The sequence below is a fragment of the Pararge aegeria genome, chromosome 9 (assembly GCF_905163445.1).
Source record: "Pararge aegeria chromosome 9, ilParAegt1.1, whole genome shotgun sequence".
Taxonomy (NCBI): domain Eukaryota; kingdom Metazoa; phylum Arthropoda; class Insecta; order Lepidoptera; family Nymphalidae; genus Pararge; species Pararge aegeria.
Window position 1 is genome coordinate 17,799,783 of NC_053188.1, and position 27,747 is coordinate 17,827,529.

At 35.3% G+C, this 27,747-nt stretch overlaps 1 protein-coding gene across 1 annotated transcript; it reads right to left on the reverse strand.

Moving 5' to 3' along the window:
• Positions 1-8,885: 8,885 nt before the first annotated feature.
• Positions 8,886-16,728, reverse strand: LOC120626239 (proline-rich protein 4-like). The gene is made up of 2 exons (XM_039893654.1): positions 16,600-16,728; positions 8,886-10,394 (listed from the first exon to the last, which is right to left on the reverse strand). Exons 1-2 carry the CDS (start codon positions 16,600-16,602, stop codon positions 9,318-9,320), a joined length of 1,080 nt encoding a protein of 359 aa, XP_039749588.1. The 5' UTR covers positions 16,603-16,728; the 3' UTR covers positions 8,886-9,317.
• Between the last annotated feature and the right edge of the window lie 11,019 nt (positions 16,729-27,747).

Genomic DNA, 27,747 nt, shown 5'->3' on the forward strand with positions numbered 1-27,747 from the left:
ATTTATATTTTTTTTACGCACTGGTCAAATACTTTGGGAATAATTGTTGTCAGGTCATCACTGCTTTAGTAAACAAGAGTAGAGTTGTGGCTATGTGGTTCATTTTCTTTAGTAATAGTTGTCAAGCAATTATATAAATCCAAATAGCTAAAGCTCAAAAAAGCTCACCCAAGATCGATCTTTTGAAAGTGAAAAGATTCAAAGTAATAGTACAATTTTGTTCCTGATAAGAATTAATCCGCACAATAGCCCGTCTGCCGGTCGGCTACGAGTTATTCTTTATGACGTCAGAAGATATTTTTATTGACATGTATGACAACATTGATTCAAGTAGATGTTACCCAACCTATCAAGACTCCCAAAAAGGGTGTAACAAACATACCTCTGTAGCAATACACAGAAATACACTGTTTTGTAACATAAACTTTCATCGCCTCGTAAGGACGAGGTTTCAGCACCAGATTCACCATTTCATTCCATAACCTTCGTCCACGAAAAAAATAAGTTTGTAGTTCCTTTTTGCAGTACTGTTGCACCAAGCGTGGCACCTCTAAGTTCTTTTCATGGACCAAACCACCTTTCATGGAATGGATCCGCATTCCATGAAAGGTGGTTTGGTCTCCGTTGCTAGTTACCACCTTACCGACGAAGATATGCCGTCAAGCGATTAAGCGTTACGGTACGTTGCCGCGTAGAAACCGCGTAGAAACGCATGCATCAATTATTAATATTATATTATATTATAATAGCTGTTGCCCGCGACTTCGTCTGCGTTTGATTTTGTTTTTGATGTGGCATTCAATTTAGTTGTAGTTCTAAAAGAAATTCAGTATCGCTAAGCATTAATTGAGGGGTTTGCTGCTGTCCGCTGAGGAGTTCGGTCCTCTATTTCCAACCACAGTTTGGGCAAAATTAAACACATCTAGAGTACAAAAACAATTATTTAAATCTGTTATAATTTTTCGGAGTTATGGTGTAAAATCGTTAAACACTTTCATCCGCTGTCCCAAAGGAACCGAGCTTAATGTCGGGATAAAAAGTATCCTATATTACTTCTAAGACTTCCAAGAATATGTATATAAAGTTTCATCAGGATCGGTTGAGTAGTTTTTGCGTGAAAGCGTAACAAACAAACTTACATTGACATTTATAATATAAGTATATATATATATATATATAAATAATATAATTATAAAAAGCCAATATTTTTTATTCGCTCTTATGCTTTCTTGCTGGCTATATAATTGCATCTAGAAATTGTTAAAAAGCTGGCCTGAGTATGAAATGGTCAATCTTGACCTGATCGCTGGGTCATAATCGATGATTGCAAATAGATATATTGTGTTGTTATCTTTCACATTTATCTCAAGTTAAGGATTGTATCTATATCTATCTATCTCTCCGTAATGCCATTGCCATTGCTGCTTAATTGCTATTGAACAAGGACACTGTCTTAATTATTATTTTATTAAAGGGTGAGACTATGAGATGGGTCAGTGAGGCGCAAAATGTTAATAATGTAACATTGTTATGTCGTTATTTAACGCTGATAAAGATTATGATGAATGTTGATAATATTATAAATATATAATATTATAGTTGTCAATTTCAGTACTACCAGGTAAGTCGGCAATGGAAAATCTAGTATAAATAAATAATAAATATACAACGACAATACACGCATCGCCATCTAGCCCTAAAGTAGGCGTAGCTTGTGTTATTGGTACTAAGATGAATGTTGATTTTTTTATGAATAAACTACATAAATAGTTAGAATATACATATAAATATCCAGACACTGAAAAACATTCATGCTCATCTCACAAACATTTTCCAGTCGTGGAAATCGAACCCACGGCCTTGGGCTCAGAAAGCAAGGTCGCTGCCCACTGAGCCAATCGGCCGGCACTAATATAAGTATAAATTTATAATTCAATGCATTTACTTTTATCATATACAACCGAGAAAAAAAATAACAGAAAATAGGAATACATACAGCAAGTTAGAGAGCGGCCTTATCGCTCTATATTTTGAGATTTTCTAAAAGTAGAGTATATTTTCATGGAGTAATCTAGGCTATTTTTCGCTGCAAGAAAGATGCGGGGATAACTAAGAAGCAATAATTGTAGAGACTGCGTCATCATGAATAAACAAAATTGCAATCACACCTGATGGTATGTGCTTTTAATATCGCAGTCTTGAGGCATATATACCGGCCGCGAAATCCGTTAGATAGTGGTGGTATAGATGCAAAGTAACGTTGAGCGCGCTAGCTTATGAAATGAAGAAAGATACAGCTTCCATACAAGAGTTTTGTCACTTATCCTTCTTGTAAACTCACCCTGTATAACCCTTTTTGTTTGCGTTTTGTACACGAAACGACTGCGCGTGTGAGTCCATATAACAATAGGACAATATGCGCTTTGTTTTTTGGATATGTATGTACAAACAGACATACTTTATGAGCCGTTGAAAGATCTTTGGGATCTAAAGATTAATTTATCAGTATTGCATTACGGAATCGTAAGAGATAAATTTAAAGAAGCTAAAATTATGACGGTGCATAATCAATACATATTTGAAAATTTAATTTATGTACATAAAAATATAACCAAATTTAAAAAAGAAAGTGGTCTTTAACATTATTAATATTAGAAGTAAAAATAAACTTGTAGTGGAGTTTACTAGGCTGCTTAAAATTAGTAATTCATTTAAGGGTAATTGTATATCATTTTATAACAAATTACCATATGAAATCCTTGAGATGTCTCTTAATAAGTTCAAATTTTATATAAAATGTAAGCTTATAGAAACATCCTATTACAAAAATAAGGATTACATGTATGATAATTGGAATTGCCCTAACTTCATAGCCCAACATTAAGTAGACTGTGAGAATGTGATAACAAAAAAAAACCTGGCTAAGTTTGTGTGCTTCATATATATATATATATAGTCCCTGTGATAAGGTCTATATTAATAAAACATTTTTGAATATGAATTTTAAATTTAACAGCATGGTTTACCGATTTCAATATAAGTAAGGGATCAAAACAATGCAACACATCACAGGGCATGCAAGGAAAAGGTCCTACAAAGTGCCGCAATTTGAAGAATAGAGACGGTTTAATCGGCTTTACGAACCATGACGTGAGCCATACTTTAAATAAATGAATATTGAATTTGAATTTGAAAAAAAAAATAACATTGAATTAATTATCTCCTATTAAAAGTGTTCTGATAAACATACCGTTGCGTTTCCGATATGCCCTACTTGCGTACAATATAGGTCCGAACGCACGGATCATTTATCACGCTAATCTCCAATTAACGCTTAATTAGCGATCAATTACCTGATCTGATACCCACGCTACTGCGTAACTGTGTGACCTCCTAAGTTAATATGAGGCTCTAGTTGATTTTTAAAAGGAATTCGTTATAATAAGGGCCTTTTTTGGAAAATTTAAAATAATTTGAAATATCTCTTTGCTTATTTAATGCACGTATATATTATGAATTAATGGATACACTTTTATTGTACGCCACATAAAAATACAGGAAAAATGATAAAAACTAGTTCACATGATGTATACAATTAGGCGGCCTTATCGCTACATAGCGATCTCTTCCAGGCAACCGATGGCTTAAAACACTGGTCAAGACGAACTATATATTATGTTTACAAAAAGGTTCTAAATTCAATGAAAGTTTTATTCGATTTATATTATCTGTTTATTTCTTGAAATTTTATAAACCTATGATGATTAATTTCTTAACTTAAACGTTAGGATATTGTATAGAAGGAGGGGTAACGTTGCGGAATTCCAAAATAATAATAAAGCCCATGTTCAGACACGGAATTTTACAATTTATACTAATATTAACGACTCTGGTGAGTCACTGACAACTTTGTCTGTTTGCTAAACGTTGGCAAAGGTCTCCTCCATTCTTTTGCACTCTTTTCTGTTTATAGCTTTCCTAGTCCATGTTTTGCCTGGAATTTAAGCGGAATTCCATGATAAGCAATAAAGATTAAGCTTATTTCACTATACTCCACGAAAAGCAAGAATATCTTTAATGCGCAATGTATCATTTCTTCAATCTTTATATTCCACACCAAGAACTCCCGCAGTGTACTGTCTACGCACGTATCGCTCCGACACCAGAGTATGTATCCCCAGGAGATGTTGACTTTACAATGAACTTTTTGACTTTAGCATTTGCGGAGTATAGCAAATTGAGCTTAATATAATGATTGTTCAGACGTTCGGGTTGCTGACAGTTAACTGCCAAATTTGTTGTGCATTCTTAGTCTATTTATGTCCTCGCTAACTTTTGTTAATTCATATCCCACAAATGGGCGCAGGTCTTTTCTCCCATATGAAAGAGTTATATAGCTTCGACCCATTACGCTGCTCCGATTCAGATTTACGGGCTTGTAACTAGAATTTGTTTTAAAGAAATTGGTATGCTTTTTATAGCCTATTGGGTAATACTTCGGCATCCCTTCCGGTGGGAATGACTTCCATCCCCGCACATTATATTTTGTGGAGCATGTGCATTTTAAGCCATTAAATATCACTTGCTTTAACAATGAAGAAAGCTCCGTGAGAGAACCTGCATATCTATGGTCCGTACCGAACCGCAATTGCCCAGCGTGGTGGACTTTTTTGGGACCCCCAAGTTCATCTGAGCGGTGAGCCTAGTAGCCCAAGCTTCAGCCTTTCTTTCGGAGCATGCACCACTAACTTTTCGGAGTTATGTGCGTTTTCAATTTAAGCAATGCTTGCAAATATTACTTACTTTTACTAGAACGTTCTATCATTCGTATCTATAACATTCTCAAAGGCGTTGAAGTCTGCCATTTCACACTTGGTCAGCGTGGTTTACTAAGGCCCAGACCCTTGGTATTCGAGAGGCGATCCCTCCCTGTATTGGGCCGGTAAGAGTGTAATGATGAGGATGTTCATATATAGACTCAAGATTTTATCAAAATCGGTGCAACTGTAGAGCTGAATATTAAACAACCATTCGCATTTACGGAGCACCATTGGTGAGCACTTTATGCATGCACGAAAGCCCTGCCTACCTTAAAATTTTTGATTTTATGCCATTTAATGCAATCTCCCTGTATGCATACCCTGGTAAATAACTCAGTGCGCCCCACTGAGGAGCACCAACAGTTTGCTCCTCATAGGACTTTACAATACAATTGGGTTCAAAGTAAATATCATTTACGTCTCTCACGGCACCGCGCAATACTCGTAGCTACTGTAACTTTGAATTCAAGCATACTTAGTCCCGTTACGTACCTACGCAGTCCCATCGTGACCAAGATCGATGCTACTGGGCGATATATCGACAAATCCCAAAATATTATCGTGGTATGTACGCGATGAACTATATTTAAGAAATACTTAGTATTAGTATAAGATATATATACACATATACATGATTTATCTGTATATTATGTAGTAGTAGTATGTAAAGTATATGTAATGTATATCAATTATTTATTTTTAAATTGAATGTTACACTATCCCGTTTTCCGATTCCGGCTCCAGCGATAAGGCCGCCTTTGCGCATATATATTTATTTACCTTTTGTTTAGCTCAATTTGTTTTTTTTTCTTTTCAAATTCAAATTCAAAATTTCTTTATTCATGTAGGCCTATCACAGGCACTTATGAAGCGTTCATACATAATTGTTTACATTATTGTAACGGGATGGTGATAACTTCGTTCGCCAACTTAAATCTAAAGCTACGAGGGTTCCAAACGCGCCCTGGTCTAAGAAGAGCCCACAACAAACTTAGCCGGGTAAATTTATTTTTTTGTTATCACCATCTTCCAGTAAATTTAAATTAAGCTATGAATCTAGAGCAATTCACACCCAAGCTTTTTTATCGTTTAAATAATCCTTAATGTTATAATAGGATTTTTCTGTAAGCTTACGTTTTATATAAACAATTTCTGTATGTGCAATAAAGAATTTCTATCTATCTATCTATCTATAAGTAGTAAAGCTTTTTGTGACGAAGCTCGTCCGGGGAAGTACTGACGCCATGCTTATTTCTGCAACCAAGCAGCATTGTTTCAATGCTGTCTTTCGGTCTGATCGCCAAGGCCTCAGGTTGGACACAGGACACATTCCAGAAACCATCAGGGGGCCATCTATTTGGTCCGTAAATTATTACTATAAAAAGATATAAAAAAGTCATTGATTTTTCACGTCTTGTTACATTTTCACAACTAGAAGACGTTCAGGACTTTGGGAGCTTGAAAATGCTAATATCCAGTGGAACTAAGAATAATTGTATTCGGAAATGAAAATCAAAATTCCAGTTCTAAAAATGAATAAATTAATACAAAGTTTTATCCACTATTTCCATCCTTACTCTTCTAGGACACTCAAGAAAAACATATCTAAATTTAGTTTCATAGTTGTTTCATTTGTTTGGATTGTATTTATGTTAGTGTGTGACGGTACTTACAAAAGTTAAATACAATTCATTTTTCTTTTACTCATAATTGAAAAACCTGGGTTTTAAATTAAGGGGATAAAAATATGTAAGTTAAAATTTCACTTATTCTAAAATGTCGGACGCATGAACGTTCAACCACGCCAATAGCTGGCAACACACAGCAGACTAATAAAATTGTGTCTAGTAAAGTGTCTGCCAATGATTTTCAATTTGAAGATCTTAACTGATATTATAAATGTCAAAGTATTTATTTGTCCTTCCTTTACGCCCTTACTCAGCTACCAATAAACTTTATTTTTGCCATAGAGTTAATAAATAAATAAATAAATATACTACGACAATACACACATCGCCATCTAGCCCCAAAGTAAGCGTAGCGTGTGTTATGGGTACTAAGATTACTGATGAATATTTATATGATAATATACATATATAATTAGAATATAAACACCCAGACACTAAAAAACATTCATGCTCGTCACACAAACATTTTCCAGTTGTGGGAATCGAACCCACGGCCTTGGACTCAGAAAGCAGGGTCGCTGCAAACTGCACAACAAATCAGCCGTCAAATCAGTTAGTTAAAAGGCGGGGAGTAACATGGGATAATTATTAATCCCAGGAAAAAAAGCGTTTCCCACAGGATTTGTATAAAAAACTAAATGCGGACTAAGAACGCAGGCAGTGCTAGTAACTTAAATAATAACATCTTATCCTTTGTGCAGCAACTGTTTGAAGCTACGGGGTCAAGTTTTAGTAAAAGTACTGTGTAACTGATTCAAAGCTGATGTGGTCATTATATCACAGATCGCGGTCGGGGACCGCTTACAGTCATTACAAAGTCGGTAAATACCGCAACAATCAACCGTGAAGGTCAACCATTGGACACTTCACTCTTATAACTTACCTTTACGTACCTACTGCCATGTTGGGCAGTAACGTGACCTTTACTACGTTTCCTGATTATATCTGTATTAATATAATACTTGTAATGCCCATAAACTTAATTAACTGGTGCAGTTTATTATTAAGTTTATGCCTATAACATATTATTTTATATGAGAATACTTGTCTATATATGTTTACTAACATGCATAGAATACCCTTGTTTGTCCTTCTTTCAATTTTCAAATCATAAGTAACTAATTCTTAGTTAGAAACCAAAAAAAAAAAAATTTTGGTATACTGTTAGTTGAATTGAGGGAGAGTAACATAGGCTTCTTTTTATCCCGGATAAATGTGCATAATCTGTGGGATTTAAGAAAAACCAAAAAAACGCGGACGAAGACGCGAGCGACAGTTAGTATTACATTTAAAAAAAAGTATGAACGCTTCATTTGTGTTTGGGAAATGCCCTGTAACTGTTTTCTGTATTGACTATTTAAACCAAATTTTTTAAAGTTTTTTTACTAATAAAATTAATTTAAATAGACGACCAGAAGCTAATGTATATATACTTTTCAACAAGAAATATTTCATTGAATATGATTCATTATTATCGAGATGGTGGTTATTAGTCTATGGAATAATAAAACGAACAAGAATAATAAAAAAAATTAAACAATTTTCATTACTTATCTGTGTTGATTATTTTGAGTGTGCAGGAAGTTTGATTTTATGAAAAAGAAAAAAGATACTTATTTATAAAAGGAACTAAAGTTGAACTATGTTAATACATTTTACTTTGACATTCACATAGTAAATGGCAACTGAACTTTACACTGAAAGCATTTAAGTCATTATTGAACACTGACAGGTTATTAACAATTCCCATATTTTATACAAAATTTGAATTCTTAACCAAATGTTATAATTTAAATGATTTGTTGCAAGTTACATTAGTGGTGGCTTTAACCCTTCTCACTAATAGGAGACCAGGGCCCTGTAGTGTGCTGATAATAAATGAATAAATAAATATACTACGACAATACACACATGGGTCACACCTTACCTAGCTCCAAAGTAAGCGTAGCTTGTGTAAATGGGTACTAAGATGACTGATGAGTCATCATACATATAAACACTCAGACACTGAAAATCATTCATGCTCATCACACAAACATTTCAAAGTAGTGGGAATCGAACCCACGGCCGACTCAGAAAGCAGGGTCGCTACCCAATGCGCCAATCGGCTGTCTGGGACGTGGAGAATGGGTTGATGATAATTGTAAGTTACCTTTAGGACCGTTACTACCCACAATTTGTGTGATAAGTGTGTGACGTCTAATATTTCAAATGGATTACGAGATCAGCATAGATTTAAATGCCATATAAACTAGAGCCCAGGAAAGAGGCCTTGAAAATAAGTAATAACTTTAAGTGATTATGTAGAGAGAGAAATAAAATATGTTTTCATTTGTTTTCTTATTTTTTTTTATTTATTTCGTATATTACAGTCGACTTAACCTATTAATGGTAACATTTGCATCACATATAATACACGTACACGGCGTACCTTCTGTACGCTTATATGACGTGAAATCTCATAGAAGGACAGTATAAATAGTCAATAGAAAATTTTGCTGGTGTCCCGGCCGCTGCTTGGCGACAAAGGTTTCAATCGAAGATATGCCTTGACCCCGAAAAAATATTTCACTGTTTTCACGTTAAGTGTCAAGTAGACACTTCGTTTAGCCACGTGTCTTAATAGATTGGATACTTTTTTTATGCAGTATTGTTATAAGGATGAGCTCACACATTTCACGATGGAAAAATTTCGCCCACGTGAAATTAGGAAGTGGGCATATCTAACGGTTCAAATCTTTGTTTGGCGAGATATAAATAGCGTGACATTGGCGAATAATAAAGTAACAAACTATTTAATTAACCTAGTTTAGTGCTCGTAGTAGGAGCCTCCGAAGTTGTAGTGGCCGCTGTGCTCATGCTCGTTGATCAGCACTGGAACCTTCACTGGGACTGGGACTGGCTTCTCTACGTGGACGGGGTAAGGCCTGTCTACGTGCACGGGGTAAGGCCTGTCGACGGGCACCTTGACTGGGACGGGCACGGGCCTTTCTACCTCATAGGGGATGTGTTTGTACACTGGGTAAGGCTCTGGGACTGGTACCTTAACGGGCACGGCTACGGGTCTCTCTACATGGACGGGGTAAGGCCTGTCTACGGGGACATGGACAGGTACGGCCACGGGCTTTTCAACATGCACTGGGTATGGCACAGGCTTTTCAACGGGGTAAGGAGCGGGCACGTGTACGGGGTAAGGCCTGTCAACGGGCACTTTGACAGGGTATCCGACGTGCTTGATTACTGGGTAAGGTTGGGGAACGGGCACTTTAACTTCTACGGGATATGGCACATGTTTTTCCACGGGGTAGGGTTGAGGGACGTGCACCTTAACGGGGTAAGGTATATGCTTCTCAACGGGGTAAGGCTGGGGCACCAACACTTTGACGGGGTAAGGCCTGTCGACGGGAACGTGGACGGGGTAAGGCACTTTCTTTTCTACTGGGTAAGGGGCGGGTACGTGTACGGGAACCTTGACGTATTCCTTGACGTGAACGGGCACGTGCTTGACGACTTCGTAAGGCTGGGGCACTGGGACCTTGACGGGGTAGGGAACGTGTTTCTCGACGGGGTAGGGAACTGGCCGGTCGACTGGTACAGCGTATGGGACTCCTTTGACGAGTGTGACGGTTCTGGTGACGTCAGTGCGGTGACCGAGGTCGATTCCATATCCGGAGTGCGCTAGAGATCCTTCGTCGACGAAGTTGTAAGCACCACCGAAGCCATGGCCGCTACCGATGTAGCCGACGTCGAGTCCGCTGATACCGTAACCATAGCCGAGGTTTAAAAGACCTCGTTTGTCCAACTTCTTCTCGAGGCCCTCCTTCTTCTCTATTGACTTCTTCTCGCTGGCAGCCACAGCTGCTACCAGCAGGAAAACTAAATAGATCTGTAACAAAGATAAAAGTTTCTTAAGAACAATGAATTTTGAAACACAATAGTGGGCAAACTGTATAAGCTACAGTGTAAGAATTTCCTCTCAGTACTATGTAAACGACCTTGAACTGACTCCATGAACTAAGTTCTAAGCTCTTTTTGGTATCATTCAGGTTTACTGGTTACATTTCTAATACAATGAAGTTTTTAACTATACGTTAGATGCTCAAAATATTACTAATCAGTAAGCGATTCCCCGCTTGCTTAACCAACTTTACGCAACAGTGTTTACGGTTGAGCATACCAACAGTTGAATGCAATGTTCTTGTAATTAATGGTGGTAACAGCAATCAATCATGTTGAACATATAAGATACATTTGGGTCGTCATACTGACTGAGTACGCTGTATAAAGCTGTAGTGCAAAGGCCCTTCGATAATTAAATTCATCATCCTCATGTTTAAAGATGGATGACCAATGCTGGTCATTTTGTTGCTTGTAGCTAGTGATTCCTAGTAACTCACTTGATTTATTCCTTCCACTTAGCTGGGGGTATGCCAAAGCTAACTTTTAGGAGTTACTATTGTAGCGCCTTAGGATTTGGAAATCATTCCATTCTAAGCTTTATTGCTTACTCTGGTTCTCCTAAGACCAAATTAAACTTTGTATTGTTTATATCCATAATACAAAAATCATCATCATCATCATCATCATCATCATCATCATCATCATCATCATGACATCATGACATCAACCCATTACCGGCCCACTACAGAGGATGGGTCTCCTAATAGAATGAGAAGGATTTAAGGCCGTAATCCACCAGGCTGGCCCAGTGTGATTTGGTGGACCCCAAACACCTTTGAGAACAATATGTAACTATCAGGCAAAAAAGTTTACTCACGATGTTTTCCTTCACCGTTAAAGCAAGTGATATTTTAATTACTTAAAACGCACATAACTTAGAATAGTTAGAGATGCGTGGTGGGATTCACACTCGGCCCCCCAAAAGTGAAGTTAAGCTCCTACCAAATGTTAGTTAATAACTAATTCTTTAATAATATTACATGCCAAAAATTCATTCATATTAAAACTAGAATGTTTTGTAACACAAGCTATTTTATGGGGTCTCTACAAATATCTAAGTGATCTGCGCAGGATTGCGCAAAGGTGTCATTTCGAAATGTGGTCATTGTAATGTTTGAAATAATCATGTCATCGCACATCTAATGTTTTTATAAGCGGTGTAACGAAGTTTGCTAATGTGGTAGGCCTTTACTTTTAACTGATTTATAAAGGACAGTTAAGGTGCGCTTAGAATTGCGAGAAATATGATAGGCGGTTATACAAAGTGTACTTGGCCGAGTTTAATGTGGGCTTCCGCGTCGATAAAACCCTAGGATTTCACAAGCGTACGTAAAAAAGCCTGTTTGTATGAACAAAGGTTGACTTTGGTTTTGACTTGTTTTTACGTAAATGTACTTACTTATTTGAACAATTTTTATGATGTGTGGTTATCAGTACATGTTCAACAGAATGCTAAATTCAATTTTACATATTGATGAATTATATAAACAATACGTGTTAACGCGTTGCTAGTAAGAATTTAATCGGTGTTTTTATGAGCGTTCAGTATTGTTGCCATCGCTAAAACGCCATGACAATTCTCTCCGTCAACATAAACAAATGAATTAAAATACTTCAACGGATTTCGTTAATTAATCGATAAGTTTTAACCTTATAAATAGTAAGCACCTTTGTTTTAACATCGTCATTCAAATTGTTTTTGACGGACTAGTTATAAAAGAATAAGAACAAATGTCAAAAATTACGATATTAACTATTATTATAGTTTTGGCTTGCGTTTTCGAGTCATCCGAAACTTTTGAATATTATAATACAAGTAAGTTTTATGCAACAGTACCTCATTAAAATTAACTAAGAATTTCTGTTAGTTTGATTTTTTTTTATTAAAACGTTGGATATGCAAGTAGAATCAAAATTAAAGTAAAAAGCATTAAATTGAAATGTATTCTATTGGTTAAGGTTTAGATTTTTTTCTTAATTAACTTAATATATACTCCAATTTTTTATGCGTCCAAAATTTTTCTATTATTTTGTTTTCTTTAATTTTAGAGCATTGGAGTCAAGTCATCTGTAGAACTAACAAAGAGTGCCAATCTCGATGTAGAGCATGTTATAACAATCAAGTAAACGGACTATGCTATCAGAAGTACTGCGTATGCCAAACATGGTCCGAATTTTAATTGTGTCTAATTTTGTATAACTTGCTATAATTAATGATCTATGTATTGTAAAAATGTTGATAAGTTCATTTTAATACATAACTATAACCTAAAATAAACTATTTAAAAACTAAATAAAATCTAAAACGTCCTCGAAACCACCGCAGCGAGGCACAGTTCCTAAGATAGTGAATAAATACATATTCTTACATTTTAATTCAACAAAATATACATAATATGCCTATATTTTTACCCTCAAACAAACCCTCAAATATAGCCGTAAAATTAATATATTTTCAGAGTGAAAAAAAGAGAAATAAATAAACAATAGCATAATCTATTATTCAATCCGACCCAATTATTACGCAGTATTAAATTAAAGAAATCATCAACACTGCACATTTTATAATATTACGTACTACAAGAAGTATGTTTTCGTAAGTCGCAAATCATGAAATTTTTTCACCATTTTAATTAAATTTGGCCTTTCACGCGCATATAATAAATCTTAAAAAAAACTTACTTCAAAGAGTATGAATTTTAACAAACTAAAATGGCGTCACGCAGAAGCCATATTGAATTTATTCGGGATGATTCTAACATTAATTTAATATCAATATTTCTGTCACAATTGGAATGCACATTCGGTTGTTATTTGATTGTTGAGTTAGAGCATCTTCTGAGGGAATGGAGCTAGGATCGGAAGTGTAAGAGAACGCCTTAGCTACTAGCGGGTATAGGAAGTCAGTCAGCAGGTCCATGGTGTGATCTGGATATCATAAAAGTGTGTTTCTAGTGATTTGGTAGACAAGCGATGTTTTTTACGTGTTTCGCAATAACTGCCAGTCGGTTAGTAACTTGTTGTTACAATGGAGGTTTTGTGCGCTCAGAACTCGGTTAGTTCATTTCGCGCTGATTGTTATGAGAAAAGGCTACACATGATTAGTGTGTGTTGCGATATGTTTTGTTTGGTATGTTTTCTTAGGAAACGATGTTTCTCACAACACACCTATAACAACGTATTGGCAAGTCAATGAACCTGATAGTGGAAGGTTATGATTACGTGATCTATCATTGAAATGATTGGTGCAACCTACGCGAAGCATAGTGCGTCTGGATGTCTGTCCAAAACGAAGCAGAAAATAAAATCAACATACAAATATCTCATATGTTATCCCAAGCCTAATAACACCCCTTTTCTGGCCACACGCCTCCTCGATCATTGAGATAGCGATATGAATCTTACAAAATCCCAATACTTATACATCAATCTTTTGCAATTGTTACTAGCGATAGTGACCGGAATTGACGGCATAACGTCGTGCTTCTCGATGTGCGGAAAAAGTGGTACACCCATCCGATTACCGACATGCGTTAGTGTGCTTAACCGCGACTATTGATTTGCGCTCGCGCTTTAAATACCAACCTTACATTAGTGCATTACTTAGGATAATATTATAATGCTTTTAACTGACGAATGGGCAAGTTATTCCGCAGTAAATGTAATTTAAATTAATAAAAATGCATCATTTAGCATGGTGGTAAAGGTAAAATAAAGACTAAAAGTTTACCGGCATCCCAATTATCAAATTCATTACTGGACTGGCATTATATAACAGTTAATAACACATGGATCTTGATTTAACAGCGATCGTTCAAATACGATAAATTGTTTTAACGCTGCTCAATAAATAACTAATGGCGCGTAACAAAACGTAACAATTACCTAATTCAAATGTTAATGCAGTGTTTGATGCATCAATCAGTGTTAGGTCCCGATTAACCGGTTGTGAGTCTTATCATATATGCCGTTTAAGGTGAGTTATTTGATACAGGCTATCTACTAGGTAAAACAGACAAGTAATTTTACATTCAAGCCAATGAGTTGCGAAATGTCTTAAAGACTATTAACGTTTTTTTCATGTAATCGCTATCGTGTAAAGTTAGTAACTTATTTTCGGTTTTATTTAGGTACTTGTTCTCGATTGGTATACTTTTTTATGGGAAAAAACTTTTTGTGCACTACGTAAATATATTTGTGAGTAATATTTCTTTTTATCGCTTTTAAAAAAGGTCGGCCATTTATTCATGCCTCTTTTGTCAATTCAGGTATCAACTGGCGAATTTACTTAGACGAGGTATTTACAAAACGTTATGTTACATACTTCAAAACATTATCTGTGTTATATTTTTGGAATAGGATTTATTTCATTGATCGGCGGAAATTTAAATTTATAAAAAACAAAGATTATAAAAACAAGGTGTCTTGTTTACAATTTCACCCGCTTAATGAGTTTTGTCTTTGATTCCACCTGTTGATGTATGTTTTTCTTTAAAATTATTAAGTATTTAAGGTTAGGAGCTTCCTTTATCAAAATTAAAATGAACAAATACTCAAAATCTAATTTCACTGTTTGATTTCGTTGGTACTTTTGTAATAAAATCTTATGAATAACTTGTATCTCTAAGCTTCTACAGTTATCAATAGACCGTATAGACTTCATCATTTTTAATGTTCGGAATTATATGGAAAACGTGTGAAGGCCATATTGGTTATACCTTAAAATTAATAGCAATTCCCTTGAGATATGTGGGTTTTCTCACGATAAATTAAATTCATTTAAATTCGCGTGTCTAAATATTCATATCGATTAGACACACGAATCCTATAAAAAGTCACCCTTATCCCCTGTAGGTATTAGAGGTCTTTACAATTTCAAAGTCAAACTTAGCTCGTTAACTTTGAAGTTTGCTTTCTACTTGCAACGGTTAAATTCGAATTAAAATACAAGTATATCATATGTATTTTGACGACCTCCCTGGCGTAACGGTGAGCGGTGTTATTTTAAAACAGAGCCCGGTGTCGATTCCTGGTAGGGACCAATTTAGGAATTTATAATTTTTCCTGGTCTGGTCTGACCGTGGCTAGTTACCACCATACCGACAAAGACGTACCGCTAAGAGATTGAGCGTTCCGGTACGTTGTCGTGTTGAAACCGATCAGAAGTGTGCTTTTATTATAACTGCGCCATAACGGGTTAATCCGCTGCCAATTTAGACCAACAAGGGCTAACTTGTAAAAGAAACAAGATATCATTGATGAATTTTGATTAAATGTGGAACAGTGGGTAAGTATTTAAATCTAACAACGCTTAATATGTGTTTAAGAACTAAGTACTATCAAATAGCAACACAATAATTTCGGTAGACCTGCAGTATTTTTGTGTATACCGACTTTCTATATATTTATATCTAATACTTTTAGTTTATAAACTCAAAGGTATTCAGAAGGTTAAAATATTTATAGAGAAAATGTTAATTTTTAAATGCTGCAGCTTATGAATTCTTGCTATCAAGTTGAACCAGTCTTTACCTATCAGGGATATTAGTGTGAAACACGCCACGAACGGCGATCGTTTTTGAGTATCGAAACATCATAACGTTAGAATAAGAAATACTAAAATTGCTAGTTTTTAGGGCACGAGTTTATCTGTACAGTCACAGTCGACTAGAAAATTGTTTTAAGGTATATATCGTACACATATTGTTGTTGATCCGTTAACTCTGACGTTCTAATTTCTTACTATATGAACGGCCACGATAAAGCATCGCTGTGTGCGAGGCGTAAAATATCTCACTAGTGGTCAGGACATTGCGAAACATATAATTTTCTTGACTAGCGACAATTATTTTAGGTCAACTAAGTATTAGGCGAGAATAACTTGTTAGTCATAGAAGTTAATATTAGTGTTGCGAAATAAAATAACTTTAAATATTTATCCGTAAACTACTTACCTACGTAATATTAGTTCTAGATTATTCATATCGAATAGGTAAAACTAAGCACTATCAGTCATTATGCTTTTAATTATATTTCCTTCAAGTTTAAGTAAAAACACTATCAAAATTATATTAGAAATTTTATTCTACCAATGAGAGAATTGAGAATTAAACCTAAGATCACTTACTTACCATCCACAACAAAACCGTTGCACCACACAGTTCTAAAGAATCACGTTTTTAGGTTTAATGCTTAGCGTTAAATATCGAGTATTAATTTCTTATCACCATTACATGGACATTACGACCAGGAATGCGTTCCTTGCATCAGTGGCCACGTAATTCAATTAATACGATTTTATGTAATACATTAGTAAAAAGGTCTTTTTGTACCAATGATATAGAATATTCTAGATCTACTGCCAACTGGTATTAGAGCGGCGCGGCGTGCGTTGGTGACCTAAAATGTATTTTGGCTAAATTGCTAGCCCAAATTTTTTATTCGAACGTGCCACTTAGGTACCTACCTATATAAATCGTTTGTCGCTTAATGTTATAAACATAAGAAACTGACATAGTAACCAGTGCCATCAGCCATGCATAGAGGATACCCTCTATTATCAGCGGGAAAAATGCCTGTCTAAGTTTTAAACTGGCATAGGTTACTATTAGTGGCGTGCATAGAGGGTATGCACAGGGTATGCAGATGATATAAAATGAAGAAAACCTACGATAAGAGATACCTATACAAAACTTAAGGATAGGCATTGTAAGAGTTATAGAAAGCCTACCCTTGAGTATTTATAGCTCGTACAGGGGATTTTCTTCATTTTAATTCATCTGCATACCCTGTGCATACCCTCTATGCACGCCACTAATAGTAACCTATGCCAGTTTAAAAATTAGACAGGCATTTTTCCCGCGGATAATAGGGGATCTTTAAGACCTTATGAGCTAAAAGAAAATGAGGAAACTTTTACGAGTTAAACTCTGGAATCTATCAATCTTTACTTTTGTATATATCAATGGCTCCTCCTGCAATTGTTACATAAGTATCAAGATACGGCCTATGTAGGCAACTTAATACCTAGGTTTCATGGGCTCTCTTCCTCGTTCGCACCAAACCTGTCTAGACTTGATCTGAAACGCTTTTGTGACGTAATACCTAACAACGTAAAGGGAATCGTAACGGTCTAGTTTTTAGTTTAATGACTATTTCACCCAAACACGGAAGGGTGTTAAAGAGGGCTTATTTAGTTCCATATTAGAATTTTATTTAGCTCTATTTAATTTTTTGGTCTTTGCATTGGTGTTACATTTGCAAGTTAGAGAACGTTTGTCAAATAAATACATTAGTCGAAGTCGAATTGACCTAATTTACGATTTTATTTAGATTTACTTCTTTGTGTAAAAAGGCTAGTTAAATAAAAATCAACAAAAAAAAATGTTTGTATCCTCTTCGATTTCCAACGTGTTAATAATAACCAAAGGGTAGGTAAGGATCGAAATAAGATCTTATGATTTTGATCACGTAAAGCGATAGATAAAGATAAATTCGCAAATGCGGATATTTGCTAATTTATCTTCTTATTTGAGTTTGAGTATGAATTTTCTGTAGTGTAAACGGAGATCGGGTCGGAATTCGTCAACGTAACGATTTCAGTAATAACAATCGATTCCTTAAGGAAAATTATAAACAACTCTGCTGATCTATCACCTTTTTGCCCGAAAACAGAATTCTATAAAATTCGGAAAGAAGATATATTGCACCCTGGGGAGGGACCGAAAATACTTTTTGCTTCAGAAAAAAACAGACGGTTCCCGCGAGAATAAACAAAATCCCGGATAGTTTATCCAATAAAACAAGGGTTTATTTTGTTTGGTGCTTTTTGATAATTTTTAAAGTATTTTACATCCAGACAATTTTTATAGTTTCCATCTTTCGTTTGCTTTATTATTTTCATTTTAGATAATTGAAAAATAATCTAACATAATTTCTGTTTTTTTTTGTTTATTATTTATTACCTATACATAATTTCCTATTCCACCCTTTTCGATATCCATTTTAATATCACCAAAATCTCAATCATCAAAATCGTCCATTTTTGATATCATCTTAACATACAAAAGTGACCCATGATAAAGTTACCTTATATTTCTTATATTCTACTACTAAGGAAAAATAGATCACGACTATCGTTTCTAATTAGCTATATATCGTGAGAGAACCGCTGAGATTCTAATCTATGCTGAAACAATTATTCTCTGTCATTGTTATGTTAATTCATTACTTAATTTAACCATTAGATAACTATTAATTAAGGTTTTGTTGAGTAAAGCTGTTAACATAAATTATAATAGAACCTCTGCTATTCGTTTATACGTAAATTAAAATCCACTGAAACGATTCAGGTGAATCTAACGCAGTTTAAAATCAGATTGTCAGTCTAACAGTTTATGTCTGATAAAAATCGGTGAAACAGAAATCTTATTAAGTGTGTTTAAGTGAACGAGCGATGATTGAAATATATACTATATTAAATATTCTAGTAGATTTTATGATACTTTTAAAAACATTTCAAATGCAGTAAAGATTTTACGACCGGTTTGGATGATTTTTCTCCCGCTAAATTTCACATTATTATTTTAGAACAGTCGTAAAGCTAATAGAGAAAACAAATATCGTTTCGCCAAAATTTATTGGATTATAATTCTAGAATCGATTACGATAACGAATTAAGTAACCCGCCGTACAACTTTTTTACGATATGCATAAAACATATTGTTTACGTTTTATATAACCGCCTTTATTACCGATGATTTCGGTTTTGACTTCAAAAAAGTGTGTCATAATATCCCGTTTAAGTCACTTACAAAAAATCATTGCAAGGCAGTTATTACAGAATCATATAACAATGAAAATTGATATCTATGATGCCAAATATTTAAAATATTTATGTGAAACAAAATGTATCATTTAAACTTATTAAATTAATAGTTCTTGTATAGAACTACTTGTTTTTCATATTAAAATTCTCGATGGTTCCAGAACTAATATGGTCTAAGGAACCGAGATATAGATATAGGATCCAATATATATGTTATATGTGACAATGTAACAACCGCGTGACACATATATAACGGTAGAGCACGGGACACACGGGACGCTTTTTGCCTAGAACACTTTTTTGAAGTCACTTCACTTTTCACACTTTTTAGCACTTTAAGACTTCACTCACCGTCTTCATACTGCCTCTTGATCGGTGGTTGGAGTCGGGATTCGGACTGGATGCTAAGTTGACGGTGCCCAGTGTTTTTATAGTTGTTTATTTGGTAGCACTTTCGCTATGCCCCTCTAAATGCTAAAAGTTGGGATCGAGCGAGTTTTGCGTCAAGGGTCCTTCGTACGTATACGTTCGACCGACATGCGGGGGAAAGACGCGTTGTGCGTGCTCAATGTTTGTTTTTTTTTCTGTTATTTGTATTTCTTTTGTTTACGTTTTGCGAAGTTTCGACCAGTGTGCGCCGTTTTCAAGTTCAAAGGATGATCTTGTATTGTGTTTATTGCAATTAGGAGGTTGATATCTATTTGTTTTAGTTTTATCACATTTATTTTAGCTTTTATTAAAATAATGTAGTTTTCAACTAAAATTTTACTTACTCAACTAAAGGTAAAGTTTTAGTGTTTTTGTAAATAACTTGAATATCCCTTTAAATATATTGTTTACTATGACATTGTTTTAGCATTTGTTTACCAGTTATTACTATTCAGAAGTTGTTATAAGCGAATATTGTTATTAAACCTTTTGACAATATTATGCTAATTTTTTTTCATAATTTCAATCTCATAATGAATGGATATAACGAAATCGATTTAACCAAATATTATTTAACACGAATTATTATTTGGCACGTAGTGATAAGTATTTCTTATTATAAACGTGTGTTGTTATAAAACACTGTCAATATTATGTTGATATTTTTTTCGATCATAATAAATATTATGAAATCGATTTAAACTATTATTATTTTATAATATGTATTCAATATTATTCCGTTACAAATAAAATCGATTTTAAATAAACAAGTTTGTGAAATACAAATAATGTAACACTAATATATTTACTTTAAACCATAACGAAATGTATATAATTAAAACAACATTTAGAAATACACAAAACCTGTATTATTTATCTTTTTTTTTTTACATAACATCGTTTAATGCAGTAGATATGTTCCATATTAATTATTATACATTGTTTAGGTATATGAGTGGACCAAAATTGTTAATTTCATAAAATATATATTGTTTTTTTAAAATATTTCTTTAGAAAGGTATCATTCCTTGCTTACAGTAATAAAACCTAAAGCGCATCCTCAGACTAGGAACAGGATTCCAATCTCACAAAAGACATGGTTGGGTTACATGGGGTTGGGGGTTAAGATTTTTCTTTTATTCCACTACAAGTTAGCCCTTTTAGCGTGGTGGTAAAGCTTTTTTGTATATATATATATATATACATATATATACATATATATGTATATGTATATATATTGTTGGCTTTGTTATATACATATATAACAAAGCCAACAAGAGGGGCATGCCGTGGTGGTTTTTAATTTGGTTATACCCCCTTTGTTGGGGGGAGTCCCACAAAACCATATATATATTAGACGCCCGGGGAACACTGCAACATAGCAGTCAAGGACTGCAATCTCACCCGGTAGTGAGTGATGATGCAGTCCAACATTGTAGCAGGCTATCCTATTAGGGAGTATGGTAGTCATACCCCTAATCGGTTTCCACGCGAAATCCTCCGGAACGCTAAATCGCTAAGTGGCACGCTTTATTGGTAGGCTGGTAACTAGCCACGGCCAAAGCCTCCCACCAGACAAACTCAGAGTATACTTAGGGATTATAGGTAGGATACAAGGTTAGATACTAAAATTGATGCGATATAACAACCTAGTTATTATGCTTCCTTCGTAATACTAAAGTGAAAAATATTAATAAGTCATCATTAGGATGATAAGACTTGATTTTCTACATCATCATCATCATCACCACTTCAACCGATTGAAGTCCACTGCTGGACATAGGTCTTTTGTAGAGAGTTCCAAAATCCACGGTCCTGGGCCGCTTGCTTCCAGCGGCTCCCAGCGACTCGTTCGATGTCATCTGTCCACCTTGTTGGGGGCCGACCAACACTGCGTTTACCTGTGCGGGGTCGCCATTCCAACACCTTGGAACCCCAACGTCCATCGGTTCTCCGAGCTATGTGCCCCGCCCATTTCCACTTCAGCTTAGCAACTCGCTGAGCTATGTCGGTAACTCTGGTTCTTCTACGGATCTCCTCATTTCTGATTTGATCACGTAGAGATACTCCCAACATTGCTTTTTCCATCGCCCGCTCAGTGATTTTTTACATAGGGATAACTTAATATCCTTACCTATCATGGGCTTTTATCTGGGGATAGCAGACATACTCGTACGTGGAAGAAGTCGCGGACAAATGTTAACTTTGCGTTGCAGTCCGCATCTTCTAAGGTATTTTCGGTAATGGTGCGAAACGACAGTGTACAGAATCCTAGAGGTGTGATGTGTGGTCTAGAGTAATTTTAAGTTAGAAATTCTTCCGCGTACAACTTGTAATATGTAAGTTTAGCCCATACAATCGCAGTGCCCGCCCGTTTTTCAACTAAAAAGATTTTAGCTTGATAATAAAAACTTTAAAAACTTTCCCAAGAATTGCGCTATTAAATTCATTAAAAAGTTGTTCAAAACCGATCAAAACTTCTAGTTTCAGAGATTAGCGCGTTCAAACGACCAATCCCTTCAGTTATACAACGTGTAAATTAAAACCGAAATAATACTTAACAGGATTTAGAGGTATATTATGTACTGTATCTGAGACTTATCTGTAAAACCGAAAGCCTTTTAGTTTTTGAGTAAACCAATGCCATAGTTTTTACTGAAAGAAGATACAGTCCTAACGTCCCAAGTGTCCTGTCCACGATATACTATGTTGCATCATCATCATCAGCAGCCTATTAACATCCCACTGCTGGGCCTAGGCCTTCTCATTCTTAGGATAGACGGTTTTAGAGCACAGACCCACCATGCTGCTCCAATGCGGATTGGTGGACTAATCGAGTGTACTCAAAGAATATAAGGTTATAAGATTAACAAACTCGTATCCGTCCTTTGTACTACAAAAGTGAAAACTATTAATAAGTCATAATAAGAATATCTCCTATTTGGTTTGGCCATTCTTCAACGGAAATGGATCGATTTATTTTTTATGCCATAGGCATTTCCTAAAATTTCACCTGCCATAGGCTTAGCCTGCCATAGGCCTAGGTATCCTCACGATGATTTCCTTCAACGTTGTAAGCAAGTGATATTTTTAATTTATTTTTAATTGAGAGGTTTTGAGGTTGTGTCCGAAGATCACGTTAGGTCAATCCCGGTTATTATCAAAAACATATTATGTTTGCTATCCCCAGGATAATCTTTATCCTAAAAATAAAATTAAAAATATCACTTGCTTCAACGTTGAAGGAAAACATCGTGAGAGAACCTGAAAGGTAGTACATTTTTAAAAGTTGTCAAAGGTGTGACGAATCCACCTATCTGGACTGGGCCAGCGTGGTGGACTACGGCCTTAACCCCTTCTCATATTTGGAGGAGAACCGTGCCTGCAGTGGTGGCAATGGGTTTATATAATGACAATAAGTATTTTCAGAAAATATCATGTGCAACAAATAGTAAAAGAAGTTTGTTTGCAACAGGTTTCTGATCTGCTGATCAGCGCATGTTATTTTCTAAATAACTCATTTATTCCTAGCGAAAAGCACCTACGATTTCACTCGCCTAGTGTGGTTGGGATCGGAAATTTTATTGTAAAATTGTTTAGTGTTAATAAACGTTTTTTTATGTATTTTCTTTTCATTCATTATTTTTGCCATGACCATAGAGACACGACTGCAGGAGCTGACTTGGGACCCTGTCACCGACTTCGTTTACCGACTGTCACCAGTAAATCGAATGATTTACGCCGTCGCAACCAGGCTACACCGCTCTCAATTGTGTAATAATAAATAATTATTATTAATTTCAATTTAATATATATGAAATTGTTTTTCAAGTAGGCCTACTTTTCTGGAAATTACGTAATGTCAAGTAATTATATTTGTGGTGAGCCTTCTACCGGTTCTGAAAGTAGGTTTTACTGAAAATAACTTGAAAACATTAATTGAGAGCAAGAATGGCTTAAAATAGCTTTAAAAGTATGTAACTGAAGGAACTTTTTCTTACCAAAAAAAAAATTTATATATATATATATATATATAAAATAGTTGGGAAGAAAATTGGTAATCTAATAATATTTTATTTTTAATTTTTATTAAAGGTAAAGAAAACTTAGTTACTTCTTTTCGAATTTAACACAAATAAGTCGGTTTTATTAATAATAAAAAAAAATATTATTGATTCTGATCCAGCTTGGCTAATAATTCACAAACATCTTCGTTTTTTGAAGGTCTTCCACATTGAGAAGGGTTAGGGCCGCTGTCGACCGCTCGCAGCTTCAGCGACGAGAAAATACATACTTTTAGGACTACATAAAAATATAACAAATTTTAATATTAATATTAGAAGTAAAAATAAACTGCATAAAATTAGAAATTCATTTAAGGGTAATTGTATATTATTTTATAACAAATTACCAGATGAAATACTAGAGATGTCTCTCAATAAATTCAAAGTTTACATAAAACGTAAGCTTATAGAAAAATCATATTATAATATTAAGGACTACATGTATGATAAAAAAGCTTGTGTACGAATTGCTCTAACTTCATAGCTCAAAATTAACTAGACTGTGAGATGGTGATAACAAAAAAAAAGCCTGGCTAAGTTTATTGAGGGCTCTTCTTAGACCAGGGCGCGTTTGGAACACTCCTAGCTTTAGTTTTAAGTTAACGAATACAGTTATCACCATCACTAACATTAGTGTAACATGTTGAAATTGTATGAACGCTTCATAAGTGCCTGTAATAAGGTCTACATGAATAAAATATTTTTGAATTTGAATTTGTGTGCCAGTGATGCCAGAATGTTTAATTTTATTTTTATCCATGAACCTATTCGTTTTCAAGTAGCCGACCGAAATAGACATGATCAGTTTTACTAGAAATACCATGTAATTCCTGCAAAATCAATTTCGCAATATAAATCACATTTTCGTATTGATTTTCGATTCGGTCGAGTCACGTTTCCGTGTCGATTGTTATCTCGCAAGGACTCAAAAATTAACCGAATGTGCAGCCGCACGGAAGGAAAACTTATTTCCTCATTAACCATTCAAATTAGACTGCCTCTAGGTTTAAACTTTTCGATTGTCTCAAACTCGAAATCTGGTTTGTGAATCATCAAACTGGTTGGTCCGGTCAGCATTTCGTCTACGGAATCATCATCGATATCAACCCATTACCGGGCCACTACAGAGCATGGTTTTCCCCTCAGAATGCGAGTGTTCAGACCGTAGTCTCCCACGCTAGTTCAGAATGGATTGGTCTCTCTCTCTCTACGTCGTGTTCCTCATTGCTGAGGGTGACCCCTTCCACTTACAACCTCCTGGACGATTTTGTGCCATTTGACTCGGCTTTGAGCAACGTTTAAAGCAGTATGCACTTTGGTGTCGAGAGCAGTGCGGATTTTATCCGACCAACGAATCGGGCTACGTCCTCGAGGTCTCTTGCCTTCCACTTTGCCAGTGAGCACTATCTTTTCAAGATTGTCTCCATCTCTTCTGGCAATGTGACCGAAGTACTCGAAAATCCTCTTAAGACAGGTGGTTGATAGCCTTTTTATAATTTTAAGCTGTCTCAAAATCGATGCGTTGGTCCTGTGTGCCGTCCACGGGATTCGCAGCATTGTCCTCCAGCATCACAATATTCTCAAAGGTGGCCAGGAGGGCTCTAAATCGATGTTTTTCTTCATTGCTAAAGCAAGTGACAATATCGACACATTTATCCCCTTATTTTCCACTTTTTAAAACAGTTGTACACTGATGACAGAAAGAAAAGTCAATGTATATTTAAAATTAATATATTACTACCGTACCCACATCGCCATCTAGCCCCAAAGTAAGCGAAGCTTGTGTTATGGGTACTAAGATGACTGATGAATATTTTTATGAATAATATACATAAATACTAAGAATATACATATAAACACCCAGACACTGAAAAACATTCATGCTTATCACACAAACATTTTCCAGTTGTGGGAATCGAACCTACGGCCTTAGTTCAGAAAGCTGGGTCGCTGCAAACTGCGCCAATCGGCCGCCAATACATAGTACATTAAGAAATAAGTGTGGTAAATTGATTTTACCTCATTTAATGTACCTACGTATTTTATTCAAATAATCTACAACTTATATTTATAAAAAAATAGAAAATATAATTTGAATTAAGAACATCTTCCTTTTTTAAAAGCGGCTGATAAATCATTAAGCTTTGATTATAAAACAAATTCATTCAAACTCTTACTTAAATAGTATACTTTTTTATTCAGTTGTAAGGATTAAGATTAAAACCAATGTAGACCAAAGTTGGCTTGGACAATAGGCATCCTGAAGCCAGGCATAAAATACTTTTTTGCCCAGAAATATTACTGGTTTTCCCGGTTTCACACGTTTTTTATAAAACCAAAAAAACGCGGACGAAGTCGTGGGTTGTGACTAGTAAACTATAAAGAAGGTTCATCATTCATTCATTTGACACTTCTTGACCAAGTTTGCATCACAAATTGACACAGAATCCTACACTATGAAACAAACAAGCAATTTAACTCTAAAACACTCTAATTGTTTATGCTATGCTATGCTGCATGTGTCAACTTTACACAAGATGGCATTTTATAATGAAGTGGAGATTACGTATATGCGCATATGACCGAGTTCCCATTGCATTGGAAAGGTGGTCGCGTACCAAACCTGAGACCGACCGGTTTGGTAACCTTGAACTCCCCGGTTGGCCCTACATGGGTGCAGTGAACGCGGCACTTTTATGTGAAAAGTGAGAGTAATACAGATTATTACTGTCCCGTGGGTGAAGTTGTTAGCAAGTTTAACGATCACGAAGTTGACGTCTGGGTCCGATTCACAGGTTTATACATTTTGAGCATAGCACGGAGTTAGCGTCTGGTGGTAAGCGATAGTTCAGTCGAAGATAGAGAAATATAATCCCCTAATCGGTTTCTACGCGGCATCGTACTAGAACGCTAAATAGCTTAGCAGCACGACTTCGTCAGTAAAGCGTAACTAGCTGCGGTCGAAGCCACAAGACCAAAATTCGCGTTGCCCATCCCGTTGCTCTAAAACACGTTAAATTTGCGGTCTTGTTTACATATAGGTATATACGTAGATAAAAATTATTGAAGCGGAGGTAGCCTAGATAATGCCACCATATTGTAGTCTCTTTCTCTATGTTTATATCTCTGTAAATATTTTTTTTCTTTGGTGTGCTATAAAAGTTTATTCATTCATGCTTGAGACTTCTCTATAATGTTCTCAAGTGTGTGGAGACGACCAATCCGCACTGGGCTTCCTCTCGGAGGAGACCCATGCCGTTTAGTGGACCTGTGGTGATAAGAGTGTTCGTATACTGATTTATTCTTTAAGTGAAGATGAAGTCCTGCCCACTTCACTTGGCTATCACCGCTTCCATAAACTTATTACCTATATGTATTTAACTTGCTGTACCCTGCCACGCTTTGCTGTGGCATATTGTATTGAATGGTTGAGAAAAATAGATAAAAACAATCCTTGATGCGTATTATACTTATATCATGCTAAAATTTCAGCTCGATCGGTGCAGAAATTTTTGAGTTTTTGAAGCGTACACAAACCAACATAACATTTTTATATATATAGATAAAAATAAAGGTAATTTGCTATAAACCGCAAAAAGAAGGAGAATCTGTCAAGTGTAATTTTTAATTTCTTAAATTTTATACTCCACACCAAACGATATTCCACAAAAAGATATTCCAAATTCTCTCCAGTCATTCGCGGATTACGTCACATTAAGCTTATCATGGAATTCCACAAGATAACGCCTGCTTCTTACCAATATTCATCTATATTACTCTAATGAAAACACGGTAGTACTTTATTTTACTAATTATAAAATAGGAATTAGTTTTGCTCATTAAGTATTATTACAAAATATTAAAATTCAATGTCATACGTATAGTGACCTAAATACTACCTGCATTTAACGCAAAGTGAATAGCTAATTAAAATAATAAAGTATTACTCTATTCCGACC